The sequence below is a fragment of the Mizuhopecten yessoensis genome, unplaced genomic scaffold (assembly GCF_002113885.1).
Source record: "Mizuhopecten yessoensis strain PY_sf001 unplaced genomic scaffold, ASM211388v2 scaffold9355, whole genome shotgun sequence".
NCBI classification, from domain to species: Eukaryota; Metazoa; Mollusca; class Bivalvia; order Pectinida; family Pectinidae; genus Mizuhopecten; species Mizuhopecten yessoensis.
Window position 1 is genome coordinate 72,406 of NW_018408006.1, and position 16,083 is coordinate 88,488.

Genomic DNA, 16,083 nt, shown 5'->3' on the forward strand with positions numbered 1-16,083 from the left:
AAAAATAACAACACTTTGTCAGGACCATGAGACGATCATTCCTACCAACTTTCAGTTCAATCGGTCCAGCAGAACTTGACTTTAAGTTTGAAATAGGTTTTCAAAATGGCGGCCCTGGCGGCCATATTGGATTTCTAATCGACCCGAAAAATAACAATACTTTGTCAGGACCATGAGACGATCATTCCTACTAACTTTCAGTTCAATTGGTCCAGCAGAACTTGACTTTAATTTTGAAATTGATTTTTCAAAATGGCGGCCATGGCGGCCATATTGGATTTCTGATCGACCTGAAAAATAACAACACTTTGTCAGGACTATGAGGCGATCATTCCTACCAACTTTCAGTTCAATCGGCCCAGCAGAACTTGACTTTAAGTTTGAAATGNCCTTCTACGTCGGTAAAAAGGCCCGAGAAGTTCCGGAATGCGACAGTCTACCATTACAATGATGTCTACAACAACGAATTTACTGATTGATCAATACAAAATACTGCATTATTACGGTGAGTGAAACATTGTCTTGTCTATTTTATTTCTTTATCTCTTTGTATGCTGCATTACTTTTCATAGTAAACAATGCTCCCACTGAATTAATTTGAAGATATTTAATTAAAAGTATTTCAATTTTAAAACCTACTTTATTGGCATTTATGTAGCTCATACGTATTCAAAACCTATATGTTTTAGGAACCTTGTATAAAGACCTATCTAATTAACCTTAGACATTTTTTGAAAAGTTCCTATAATTACCTGTACAGGTGAGGGACAGGTAAAGTATTTGATAATTAATATAATTTCTTTGTTATTCCCTTTAATTTTCATTAAAATGCAGTACATGTTGACATTTGAAGACAAATAACTCTTATTCTGATATCATACTAAATAACTATGACATTACCTGCTCATTTACAGCTTATAAATGCCCAGGTAAGACAGGTGAACTCAAAGTAAAACGTTCAGTGTCTTGTCCATTGATAATAGCTCATCGTTTGTTCATATTTTTTAAATAAAGACATTCACACACTTTCATATCATATTGATGTTTATTTGATATTAGTTCTATCAGTCATTTTATATACATATAACCATGCAGGTGTGTTAATTACAGGTAACAGTAAGTCAATGCTACGCGTTTTTGAGTCCGATTATGATTCTGTGCTGTCATTTTGGTCACAAAAACTTGGGTCTCTATTAAAGAATCTGTTGTCAATAATTATAAAGAAAAGATTTCTCAATAATTCCAATGAAAATTGTCAGGCAAAATAATTATTCGAGTTCCGAGGCTGACATGTCGGTCCCGAATTGACGTGGTCCCGACAAGATATGTCAAATATAAACAAAGATTGATACGGGCAAATTGATTCTGATTTATGCCGCGATTAGCCTTACATTGGTAAAAAAATACTGTCTGTTTCAATAACTTTATTTGAAAACAATTTGTCATACATGAAGAGTTAGAAATATTCCAAAGGCAATGCGCATGCATCATTATGATTATCGATGTTCACTTTCAAACCTGCGTTGCCGATAATGTCGGAATCGGGTTGTTGTCAATTCTGTACCGTCTCTATCTCGCGGCTAGATCCCGCACAATATCATCGTCATTGTACAAATAAATCATATCGAATGAAGGATAATCATTTAACTCCAATGCTACTATATATCCCACTTCAATACCGTCGAAAATGGCTTCACTACCTAAATCCCCGAAGCATTTGTTCAAAAAAAAATTGTTGGTCCGCCATTTTCTGACGAAGTACTTTCGTTTTATGAATAGCCTTTAATGTGACCTTTGCTAACCTTGTAACCGACTAATCAACGCACAGAAATGATATGACGTGTATATAGAATCCCCCTGACAAGTGATTTGATTGGTTCACGGTTGATAGCTATTAATACGATGACGTTGAACAAAGGGGTTTTCCAAAACGAGTAATCTCGTTTCCCGTGTCTCGAAGCAAAATGTCCAGGACGAGTTTTCTCGCCCTCAATTTGACATAATGCGTACACAGGCGTATTTCTGCGGGATTTTACCCGCACATGATTTCTATTTATGCGGGCATGTTATCATATTTGCGTCATTGACGCAATGCCGCGCCCTAGATGCAACCCTGCTGAAGGACACTAGGAAAGTCTTACCTGACTACCCTCGTCAGTCTGAAGGACACTAGGAAAGACTTAGCTGACTATCCTCCTAAGCATGAAGGATGCTAGGAAGTCTTACCTGGCTACCCTCCTCAGCCTGAAGGACACTAGGATAGACTTACCTGACTATCTTCCTCAGCCTGAAGGATGCTAGGAAGTCTTACCTGACTACCAATCTCAGCCTGAAGGACACTAGGATAGACTTACCTGACTACCCTCTTCTGCCTGAAGGACACTAGGAAGTCTTACCTGACTACCCTCCTCAGCCTGAAGGATGCTACGAAGTCTTACCTGACTACCCTCCTCAGCCTGAAGGATGCTAGGAAGGCTTACCTGACTACCCTCCTCAGCCTGAAGGACACTAGGAAAGACTTACCTGACTACCCTCCTCAGTCTGAAGGACACTAGGAAAGACTTACCTGACTACCCTCCTCAGCCTGAAGGATGCTAGGAAGTCTTACCTGACTACCCTCCTCAGCCTGAAGGACAATAGGAAAGACTTACCTGACTTCCCTCTTCAGTCTGAAGGACACTCGGAAAGACTTACCTGACTTCCCTCTTTAGTCTGAAGGACACTAGGAAAGACTTACCTGACTATCCTCCTCAGCCTGAAGGATGCTAGGAAAGACTTACCTGACTACCCTCCTCAACCTGAAGGATGCTAGGAAAGACTTACCTGACTACCCTCCTCAGCCTGAAGGACATTAGGGAAGACTTACCTGACTACCCTCCTCAGCCTGAAGGACACTCGGAAAGACTTACCTGACTCCTCTCCTCAGCCTGAAGTATGCTAGGAAAGACTTACTTGACTACCCTCCTCAGCCCGAAGAATGCTAGGAAAGACTTGCCTGACTACCCTCCTCAACCTGAAGGACGCTAGGAAAGACTTACCCGACTATCCTCCTCAGCCTGAAGGATGCTAGGAAAGACTTACCTGACTAATCTCCTCAGCCTGAAGGATGCTAGGAAAGACTTACCTGACTATCCTCCTCAGCCTCAAGGATGCTAGGAAAGACTTACCTGACTACCCTCCTCAGCCTGAAGGACATTCCACTGTTTCCTATCTTCGTCCAGATTTAACACATACAGCTGGTCAGACACAGAGAACTTATCGATGTGAAACAACATTCCACCATAGACAAAGATGGCATTGGTTTGCTCATGATAAACTGCTGTATGGCCATACAACCCTGTTGTCAAAGAAACATAATATATAATTAGTTTTTTTATATAGCCACTCACATTCCCTTCCCTATCAAAATTGACATTCCCCTCTCAGTAACTCCTCAAAAATAATAAAAAATAATAAATAACAAGAGGCCCAGAGGGCCTGTATCGCTCACCTGAATATTTAAGCACTCATAGCAAAATATTCTCATAAAATATTATACTGTACTACAAATATTTCCCTCACAAACTTTGTCGGCTCCATCTGTTGAAACTACCAGCCAAATATTATTATATGATTCAATGCTTTTTTGTCCTTCTTCAGAAGTTGTGTGAAGTGCTTGACATAGTTTTCCCTGTGACCTTGTAAGTAGATTTAGGTAATTTTCCTTCTCAAACTTTGTTGGCTCTATCCCAAGAAGCTACCTGCCAAATCTTACGAATCCAATCCAAATCAGTTTGAAATGTTGTTAACCACTAGATCTGTGACCTTTAACTCTTTCCGTACCATTGTCATGTACACACAACAACAATATGTCATCCTGGTCCCCAATGTTGTGTACAGAAGACAAAATAATAGGCCTCTCATACTTTGATGCAACCTGTCTATGTTTAGCTGGTTATACAATTAATTGTTGCTAAAATTAGCACCTATCAATTGGAAAGAAATATTTGTATAGGTGCAGAGTACACAGTTTTCATTATGTGACCTATTGTTTTCGAATTTGCGGCAAGATATTTGCATATGGTGTTTCAAATATAAACAATATGGCGGCAACTTAATTCGATATGAACACTTGTAAATTCATCATCAAACATTTGTTGAGACTTATGGAAGTAAATATGAATATTTTAATATAAGTCTCCATGAAATCTACTTGTATTTAGAAAAAAACCTTAACAACTTCGTATTTGTTACCATAATCGATCCCCATTGGAAACCTGCATTACCACGCTGTTTTGAATACAAGGCATCCATTCGTTTGCTGCCAGACAAATGTCAATTTCTCAGTCATTATCAGCTACCAGTTAGTCACAATGCTGCGAAAATGTAGTGTGGGTCTATGAACAACATGAAACAATAACAATATTTGTTCACTGTTATCTGTTTATTTCTTGCAGCAGTTACACCTCGTCTAAAGAGTACATTAATAATCCGCCATTTTGTTATATGTGCTGGGGTGGGTCTAGTAAGGACATCCGGTACGGAAAGAGTTTAAGTCGGTTGAGGTCATTTCATTTGCAAACTTTGGTGAGCTCTATCCCAAGAAGCTACCAGCCATATATTATGATTCTATGCCTTTCGATTATTCTTCAGAAGTCGTTTGATGATTTAAACATATTAGACCCCTGTGACCCTGAAAGTAGGTCAAGGTCATTTCAATTTGCAAATTTTGTAATGCACAATTTAAAGAAGCCATCAATCAAATATGAAGATTCTAAACCTTTCAGTTCTTCAGGAGAAGTCGTCTGAAGTGTTTGACACATTTGACTGCTTAGACCTTGCATGTATGTCAAGGTCATTTTAATTCGCAAATTTTGTAATGCTCAATTTAAAGAAGCCATCAGTCAAATATGAAGATTCTAAACCTTTCAGTTCTTCAGGAGAAGTCGTTTGAAGTGTTTGACACATTTGACTGCTTAGACCTTGCATGTATGTCAAGGTCATTTTCATTCTAAAACTTTGTCGGGCTCTATCCCAGGAAGCCAACAGCCAAATATATAGATTCTATACCTTTCAATTCTTCAGAAAATGTCATTTGAAGTGAAAGACACATTTGACCGCTGTGACCTTGAACGTAGGTCAAGGTCATTTTTATTCTCAAACTTTTTCAGGCTCTATCCTAGGAAGCCACCAGCCAAATACGAAGATTTTGTACCTTTCAGTTCTTCAGAAGTCGAAAGTAGGTCAAGGTCACTTTCGTTCTCAAACTTTGTCAAGCTCCTACCAACGAAGCTTTCAGCCAAATATCATGACTCTGGACCTGTGCGTTCTTTAGCAGACGTTGACGGACAACGACAAACGGACGACGAACAGACTGACAACAGCCATCGCACAATGACACCGTGCTCACTTGCCCTTCCCCTTTCCCTATAAATTTTTAACCTCCACACTCCCTTCCCTATAACCCTTCAACCTTCACACTCCCTTCCCTATAAATGTTCAACCTTCACACAACCTTTCCTATAACCCTTCAACTTTTACACTCCCTTCCCTATAAACCTTCAACCTTCACACTCCCTTCGCTATCAACCTACAAACTTAATACTCCCTTCCCTATAAACCTTCACACTCATTTCACTATAAATCTTCAAGCTTCAAACCCCCATTCTCTATAACCCTTCAACATACACACTCCTTTCCCTATAAATGTTCAACCTTCACACTCCCTTCCCTATCAACCATTAACCTTCACACTCCCTTCCCTATAAACCTTTAACCTTCACTCTCCCTTCCCTATCAACCTTGACACTCCCCTTCTCTGTAACTCCTCCCATTCCCTTCCCTATCAAGCTTGACACTCCCCTCTCTGTAACTCCTCACATTCCATTCCCTATCAACCTTGACACTCCCCTCTCTGTAACCCCTCACATTCCCTTCCCTATCAAACTTGACACTCCCCTCTCTGTTACTCCTCACATTCCCTTCCCTATCATCCTTGACACTCCCCTTCTCTGTAACGCCTCCCTTTCCCTTCCCTATCAACCTTGACCCTCCTCTCTCTGTAACTCCTCACATTCTCTTCCCTATCAACCTTGACACTCCTCTCTCTGTAACTCCTCACATTCTCTTCCCTATCAACCTTGACACTCCTCTCCCTGTTACTCCTCACATTCCCTTCCCTATCAAACTTGACACTCCCCTCTCTGTAACTCCTCACATTCCATTCCCTATCAACCTTGACACTCCCCTCTCTTTTACTCCTCACATTCCCTTCCCTATCATCCTTGACACTCCCCTTCTCTGTAACGCCTCCCTTTCCCTTCCCTATCAACCTTGACACTCCGCTCTCTGTAACTCCTCACATTCCCTTACCTATCAACCTTGACACTCCTCTCTCTGTAACTCGTCACATTCCCTTCCCTATCAACCTTGCCACTCCCCTCTCTGTTACTCCTTATATTCCCTTCTCTATCAACCTTGACACTCCCCTCTCTGTAACTCCTCACATTCCCTCCCCTATCAACCTTGACACTCCCCTCTCTGTAACTCCTCACATTCCATTCCCTATCAACCTTGACACTCCCCTTCTCTGTAACTCCTCACATTGCCTTCCCTATCAACCTTGACACTCCTCTCTCTGTAACTCCTCACATTCTCTTCCCTATCAACCTTGACACTCCTCTCTCTGTAACTCCTCACATTCCCTCCCCTATCAACCTTGACACTCCCCTCTCTGTTACTCCTCACATTCCCTTCCCTATCATCCTTGACACTCCCCTTCTCTGTAACGCCTCCCTTTCCCTTCCCTATCAACCTTGACCCTCCCCTTCTCTGTAACTCCTCACATTCCCTTACCTATCAACCTTGACACTCCTCTCTCTGTAACTCGTCACATTCCCTTCCCTATCAACCTTGACCCTCCTCTCTCTGTAACTCCTCACATTCCCTCCCCTATCAACCTTGACACTCCCCTCTCTGTAACTCCTCACATTCCCTCCCCTATCAACCTTGACACTCCCCTCTCTTTTACTCCTCACATTCCCTTCCCTATCATCCTTGACACTCCCCTTCTCTGTAACGCCTCCCTTTCCCTTCCCTATCAACCTTGACCCTCCTCTCTCTGTAACTCCTCACATTCCCTCCCCTATCAACCTTGACACTCCCCTCTCTTTTACTCCTCACATTCCCTTCCCTATCAACCTTGACACTCCCCTCTCTGTTACTCCTTATATTCCCTTCTCTATCAACCTTGACACTCCCCTCTCTGTAACTCCTCACATTCCCTTCCCTACCAACCTTGACACTCCCCTCTCTGTTACTCCTCACATTCCCTTCCCTATCAACCTTGACTCTCCCCTCTCTGTTACTCCTTATATTCCCTTCTCTATCAACCTTGACACTCCCCTCTCTGTAACTCCTCACATTCCATTCCCTATCAACCTTGACACTCCCCTCTCTGTTACTCCTTACATTCCCTTCTCTATCAACCTTGACACTCCCCTCTCTGTAACTCCTCACATTCCCTTCCCTTTCAACCTTGACACTCCCCTTCTCTGTAACTCCTCACATTCCCTTCCCTATCAACCTTGACACTCCTCTCTCTGTAACTCCTCACATTCCCTTCCCTTTCAACCGGCTTTAAAAGTTTCAACCTTTGTCCTGACTGAATACCCTACCTAAAGGGACAGCTCCATCCAGACTGCCCCGGCCGTACTCGGACCATGCCTTTCCGTGTTCCACATTAGTATCAAATTTGTAGATCATGTTAGAGAAGTAGTTTTCTGTTGAGAATCCTCCGATGATGAGCAGCTGGGTTTCCTCTATACGTGTCATAGTGTGTCCAGCCACGGGCTTCACCAGTGCTGGTACCTGTACAACATTTATACATGTAAATGTGTGAACTCCTATTAAAACAAAACAAGGGGATATATGATGGTCTCATTCATTTGCATAAAGTCAGAAATGACAGTATACTTACCGACATGCGTGTCCACTTGCGTCCTCCAATAGAAAAGCTCCAGAGCTCATTGGAAGCCTTATATTTCTTTTTGCCAGTCCTGTCTTTGATGAATCCCCCGTAGATAAATAACTGTCTCTTTATTGGCACACAGGCAGCAGCATGGTAATACCTTTACAAACAAGTATACAACTAAGTAAGAATATTGATTTATCATATTAACTCCCACAAGAGATAAGGAAAACCTAGACATATATGTATGTGTACAATCACTAGAAAATGATATACATGTCTTTCTCCCACACCTGACAGATTTATCTCCAGTTTTGCCGGTGCTAGATTTATCTGTCTCCGCCCTAGGGTTGAGACGGCGGGATTCCCCTATTCATAACAATGGCATGACGTCACTTCAACAATACAATGACGTCACGTCAACAATCCATCAACAAATTGCCTGTATGTGTTTTGGGTCTATGTTTACCTTTATTTCACATTAAAATACTGTTAGATATGGGAGAAAAATAATCAATCGCTACTGGTTGTGTAAGATAGAGAAATCACAACCCTCGGACTAAGAATTTTTGTCCAGAACGAGGCTTTGAGATTTCTCTATCTTACACAACCAGTAGCGATAGATTCTATTATTCAATCCTCCACTATAACAAATACTGTAGTACGGTACTAAAATACCTGTATATGTGTACAGTACTAAAATACCTGTATATGTGTACAGTACTAAAATACCTGTATATGTGTACAGTACTAAAATACATGTATATGTGTACAGTACTAAATACCTGTGTACAATACTAAAATACATGTTTAAGTGTACAATACTAGAATACCTGTATAAGTGTACAGTACTAAATACCTGTATAAGTGTACAGTATTAAAATACTTGTATATAAGTGTACAGTACTAAAATACCTGTATATGTGTACAGTACTAAAATACATGTTTAAGTGTACAATACTAAAATACCTGTATATGTGTACAGTACTAAAATACATGTATATGAGTACAGTACTAAATACCTGTGTACAGTACTAAAATACATGTTTAAGTGTACAATTCTAAAATACCTGTATATGTGTACAGTACTAAATACCTGTGTACAGTACTAGAATACCTGTATAAGTGTACAGTACTAAATACCTGTATAAGTGTACAATACTAAAATATCTGTATAAGTGTACAGTATTAAAATACTTGTATATGTGTACAGTACTAAATACCTGTGTACAGTACTAGAATACCTGTATAAGTGTACAGTACTAAATACCTGAATAAGTGTACAATACTAGAAAACCTGTATATGTGTACAGTACTAAAATACTTGTATATGTGTACAGTACTAAAATACCTGTATATATGTGTGCAGTACTAAAATATCTGTATATGTGTACAGTACTAAAATACCTGTATAAGTGTACAGTACTAAAATACTTCTATATGTGTACAGTACTAAAATACATGTATACTAAAATACCTGTATATGTGTACGATACTGTAACTTGTATATATGTGTACAGTATTAAAATACCTGTATATGTGTACAATGCTAAAATACCTGTATATGGGTACAGTACTTAAATACCTGTATATGTGTACAGTACTAAAATACCTGTATATGTGTACAATACTAAAATACAGGTATATGTGAACAATATAATATTTTACATGGGCACAGTACCTGCCCTCTGGCTCGTCAATGGTAATGGGCATGATCTGGTTCCACTTGCTGCCAAAGGTGATATTGAACACCCACAGGTCGTTGAGCAGCCCCTTCTCAAGAGAATGGCCACCAAACATGTAGAGGAGTTCGTCCCCACAGGCTGTAAGGGTGTGGCCATACCTGTTCCACTGTCCATAGAGGCCCCTGAGGCGAGGCACTGCTTGGTAAAACCATGGTATCAACTCAATACTATAAGTAGACCCTCCATTGAAGTTTGCTTGACATCTACACGAGAATTTATCCTGGAAATAATCAAATACAATAATGAAGTCATAAAACATAATCACTTCGATAGTTTTTAATCTGTACAATTAATTACCTATTATCTGTATCTATTTCATTATCTGTATTGTAAGTTTGTGTATTCCACACCTGTGTGCTTCTCACCTGGATATATCTGAATTGTAAGTTTGTGTATTCCACACCTGTGTGGTTCTCACCTGGATATATCTGTATTGTAAGTTTGTTTATTCCACACCTGTGTGGTTCTCACCTGGATATATCTGTATAGTAAGTTTGTGTATTCCACACCTGTGTGGTTCTCACCTGGATATATCTGTATGGTAAGTTTGTGTATTCAAGAACTATGTAGTTCTCACCTGGATATATCTGTATTGTAAGATTGTGTATTCCACACCAGTGTGGTTCTTAACTAGATATATCTATATTGTAAGTTTGTGTATTCCACCCCGGTGTGGTTCTCACCTGGATATATATGTATTGTAAGTTTGTGTATTACCCACCTGTGTGGTTCTCACCTGGATATATCTGTATTGTAAGTTTGTGTATTCCACACCTGTGTGGTTCTCACCTGGATATATCTGAATTGTAAGTTGGTGTATTCCACACCTATGTGGTTCTCACCTGGATATATCTTTATTGTAAGTTTGTGTATTACACACCTGTGTGGTTCTGACCTGGATATATCTGAATTGTAAGTTGGTGTATTCCACACCTGTGTGGTTCTCACCTGGATATATCTGTATTGTAAGTTTGTGTATTCCACACCTGTGTGGTTCTCACCTGGATATATCTGTATTGTAAGTTTGTGTATTCCACACCTGTGTGGTTCTCACCTGGATATATCTGTATTGTAAGTTTGTGTATTCCACACCTGTGTGGTTCTCACCTGGATATATCTGTATTGTAAGTTTGTGTATTCCACACCTGTGTGGTTCTCACCTGGATATATCTGTATTGTAAGTTTGTGTATTCCACACCTGTGTGGTTCTCACCTGGATATATCTGTATTGTAAGTTTGTGTATTCCACACCTGTGTGGTTCTCACCTGGATATATCTGTATTGTAAGTTTGTGTATTCCACACCTGTGTGGTTCTCACCTGGATATATCTGTATTGTAAGTTTGTGTATTCCACACCTGTGTGGTTCTCACCTGGATATATCTGTATTGTAAGTTTGTGTATTCCACACCTGTGTGGTTCTCACCTGGATATATCTGTATTGTAAGTTTGTGTATTCCACACCTGTGTGGTTCTCACCTGGATATATCTGTATTGTAAGTTTGTGTATTCCACACCTGTGTGGTTCTCACCTGGATATATCTGTATTGTAAGTTTGTGTATTCCACACCTGTATGGTTCTCACCTGGATATATATGTATTGTAAGTTTGTGTATTCCAGACCTGTGTGGTTCTCACCTGGATATATCTGTATTTTAAGTTTGTGTATTCCATACCTGTGTGGTTCTCACCTGGATATATCTGTATTGTAAGTTTGTGTATTCCACACCTGTATGGTTCTCACCTGGATAAATCTGAATTGTAAGTTTGTGTATTCCACACATGTGTGGTTCTCACCTGGATATATCTGTATTGTAAGTTTGTGTATTCCACACCTGTGTGGTTCTCACCTGGATATATCTGTATTGTAAGTTTGTGATTCAACACCTGTGTGGTTCTCACCTGGATATATCTGTATTGTAAGTTTGTGTATTCGACACCTGTGTGGATCTCACCTGGATATATCTGTATTGTAAGTTTGTGTATTCCACACCTGTGTGGTTCTCACCTGGATAAAGGTACAGTTGTCTGTACACATATAGTTGTCACAGTCAGGACCATCATGGCCGCTCTCACAGATACAGCGGTCCCCCTCACACACTTTATTGATCGGGCACACCGACGAACATTTGTTCATATGGTAGCTGGCATTGAATCCTGGTATGCGATGGTCTGAGGGAGAAAATTATCAATTGTTCACATTTACTAGCAACCAGAATATACATATGGAGATATGTGTATTTATGAACACTATAGACTATACATATTTATATATATATATTACATTTAAACAGACTTAGACACTAGATATAAGGTATATGTAGACACTAGTATACTATACCTAGACACAAGTACACTATACCTAGACACTAGTACACTATACCTAGACACTAGTATACTATATCTAGACACTAGTACACTATACCTAGACACTAGTGTACTATATCTTGACACTAGTGTACTATACCTAGACACTAGTACACTATACCTAGACACTAGTACACTATATCTAGACACTAGTGTACTATACCTAGACACTAGTACACTATACATAGACACTAGTACACTATACATAGACACTAGTACACTATACCTAGACACTAGTGCACTATACCTAGACACTAGTACACTATACCTAGACACTAGTACACTATACCTAGACACTAGTACACTATACCTAGACACTAGTACACTATACCTAGACACTAGTACACTATACCTAGACACTAGTACACTATACCTAGACACTAGTACACTATACCTAGACACTAGTACACTATACCTAGACACTAGTACACTATACCTAGACACTAGTACACTATACCTAGACACTAGTACACTATACCTAGACACTAGTACACTATACCTAGACACTAGTACACTATACCTAGACACTAGTACACTATACCTAGACACTAGTACACTATACCTAGACACTAGTACACTATACCTAGACACTAGTACACTATACCTAGACACTAGTACACTATACCTAGACACTAGTACACTATACCTAGACACTAGTACACTATACCTAGACACTAGTACACTATACCTAGACACTAGTACACTATACCTAGACACTAGTACACTATACCTAGACACTAGTACACTATACCTAGACACTAGTACACTATACCTAGACACTAGTACACTATACCTAGACACTAGTACACTATACCTAGACACTAGTACACTATACCTAGACACTAGTACACTATACCTAGACACTAGTACACTATACCTAGACACTAGTACACTATACCTAGACACTAGTACACTATACCTAGACACTAGTACACTATACCTAGACACTAGTGTACTATACATAGACACTAGTGTACTATACATAGACACTAGTGTACTATACATAGACACTAACAATCCAGCCAAATTGACATCAATGACATGACAACAAACACATTACAACAAGAAGGCCACATATAAATATAACAAGCACAGAATGAAGAGATAAAAAGCACTACTCTAAAGATTTGTTATGTTGATTTCTCCCACAACCACTGTAGTATTCCTCACTCCCGGCTTATTGGATAAACCTGCTAGGAGTTTTATGAGAAGTTCTTTTTACACAACCAATAAAACTTTCTATGTGACGTTTCGATGACTAGTACGATATGTACACTGTCACCTTCATCCTGCTAGGAGTTGGTAAACATTTTTGGTTACCCACTAGTGTGTAATATCCTGGGCATGATTTCATTGGTCAATCTTTGATTTATAACGTCACGTTACAATGCTTTTTGAAGTCATTTTCCATTATGACATCATGCTCCATGGCAACTGTTTCCCACATCGGAAACACACATGTATTTTCCAAGGGGAAAATGTGTTTTTTCAGGAAAAAATAGAATGTTACAGGAGAAAAAAGGTCCCCAAACTTGTGATGATTAGTTATCATGTTTATCTGTCTCGTTAGTTAGATTAACATGATAACCAACTGTCACTCGTTGGGGAACCTCTATATACATTAACTATGTAACATGGTAGTGTAAACATGTTTCCTACCACAACACATACTCAGTACATATACCCCCTACCTTTATACACTGTCTTGTCATGCAACTTTGTTAACCATCTAGAAAGGGTCAACAAAATATCTTTCTGTTTGTCAAAAGACAATTATTTGCCAAACATTACAACAATCCAACCTTTGACCTGGCCTTGACCTTGACCTGGACAGCAACGATGTGAGAGTATACCTCAGTACTGATGTTATGACATCAAACAAAATATAGTTCATGCAGGAGTAGCAAGTCTGGACAAGCATGCAATAAGTTAAGCTCAAATCAACAACCTGTGATATTAACCTTAGTCTTACAGAGCTCTCATCAACATCAAATGATATTTCACTTAGACTTAAAGAGCTTGAGTCTCCATCCTATGATATTTACCTTAGGCTTACAGAGCTTGAGTCTCCATCCTATGATATTTACTTAAGACTTAAAGATCTTGAGTCTCCATCCTATGATATTTACCTTAGGCTTACAGAGCTTGAGTCTCCATCCTATGATATTAACCTTAGACTTACAGCGCTTGAGTTTCCATCCTATGATATTTACCTAAGGCTTACAGAGCTTGAGTCTCCACCCTATGGTATTTACCTTAGTCTTACAGAGCTCGAGTCTCCATTCTATGATGTTTACCTTAGACTTACAGAGCTCGAGTCTCCATCCTATGATATTTCCCTTAGACTTACAGAGCTCGAGTCTCCATCCAATGGTATTTACCTTAGTCTTACAGAGCTCGAGGCTCCATTCTATGATGTTTACCTTAGACTTACAGAGCTCGAGTCTCCATCCTATGGTATTTACCTTAGTCTTACAGAGCTTGAGTCTCCTTTCTATGATATTTACCTTAGACTTACAGAGCTCGAGTCTCCATCCTATGATACTTACCTTAGGCTTACAGAGCTCGAGTCTCCATCCTATGATATTTCCCTTAGACTTACAGAGCTCGAGTCTCCATCCTATGATATTTACCTTAGACTTACAGAGCTCGAGTCTCCATCCTATGGTATTTACCTTAGTCTTACAGAGCTCGAGTCTCCATTCTATGATATTTACCTTAGACTTACAGAGCTCGAGTCTCCATCCTATGATATTTACCTGAGACTAACAGAGCACTGGTCTCCATCCTATGATATTTACCTTAGACTTACAGAGCTCGAGTCTCCATCCTATGATATTTACCTTAGGCTTACAGAGCTTGAGTCTCCATCCTATGATATTTACCTTAGACTTACAGAGCTTGAGTCTCCATCCTATGATATTTACCTGAGACTTACAGAGCTCGAGTCTCCATCCTATGATATTTACCTTAGGCTTACAGAGCTTGCGTCTCCATCCTATGATATTTACCTTAGACTTACAGAGCTCGAGTCTCCATCCTATGATATTTACCTTAGTCTTACAGAGCTCTGGTCTCCATCCTATGATATTTACCCTAGACTTACAGAGCTCTGGTCTCCATCCTATGATATTTACCTTAGTCTTACAGAGCTCTGGTCTCCATCCTATGATATTTACCCTAGTCTTACAGAGCTCTGGTCTCCATCCTATGATATTTACCTTAGTCTTACAGAGCTCTGGTCTCCATCCTATGATATTTACCTTAGGCTTACAGAGCTTGCATCTCCATCCTATGATATTTATCTTAGACTTACAGATCTAGACAGGATAGTTATAAGTGAGATACTCTCCTGTTATTAAACATTTCAACATGTCCAGGCATGCGTGGCATACAAAATTGCAAGGCAAGAATTACAATGTATGATTCATACAAAGATAGTATACAGAAGTAAGTACAAATGACTTAGATATTATACAGAAGTAAGTACAAATGACTTACAGGGGATTTCATGATAGATTACTTCATTTTTTTTCAGATTTAAACAGATGCTAGAACACTGTTGAGTGGAATTATTCAAAGGCGAATAAAATGTGGGATATCTAGGGAGGTTATTAAAGAAGTAAGTACAACTTATTTACCGAGGATGAGTACAGGGGAGATCATAAGAGCGAAGTCAAACCAAATATGGACCAACAGTTTTGAGACGGAGTCACAAAAAACAAGGTAACAAAAGACAGGGTAAAGGATAGGCCACAATTTCAGCCCACTGGTCAGACTTCTGACCATTTCAACTACCTCGGAATGTAAATATTACAAAATACACAAGGTTACCGCGAGCGGTATATAATACGCCCGTCACACATTGAATGAGCAGTTGTTTGTATGATTGAAATATATGAAGTATTTGTGAGTAATTGATATTAAAAGAGAAATCATTCAACATAACTGGTAGATCAATGAGTGCAATACAACATCATGGAACGCATGCATCGCATTAATGAAACCAAGGGTAATAACTCCA

The 16,083-nt window shown here is 39.4% G+C and overlaps 1 protein-coding gene across 3 annotated transcripts in view; it reads right to left on the reverse strand.

Moving 5' to 3' along the window:
* The window catches only part of LOC110457864 (multiple epidermal growth factor-like domains protein 8), a 93,981-nt gene that overhangs the window by 24,415 nt on the left and 53,483 nt on the right, over nt 1-16,083 (reverse strand). For all 3 annotated transcript variants that reach the window (XM_021509312.1, XM_021509311.1, XM_021509313.1), the window contains 5 exons: nt 11,701-11,864; nt 9,630-9,913; nt 7,958-8,108; nt 7,656-7,848; nt 3,168-3,337 (listed from right to left, as the gene is read on the reverse strand). In XM_021509312.1, the coding sequence (XP_021364987.1) occupies nt 3,168-3,337; nt 7,656-7,848; nt 7,958-8,108; nt 9,630-9,913; nt 11,701-11,864 (962 nt within the window). The remainder of the gene's footprint in view (nt 1-3,167; nt 3,338-7,655; nt 7,849-7,957; nt 8,109-9,629; nt 9,914-11,700; nt 11,865-16,083) is intronic.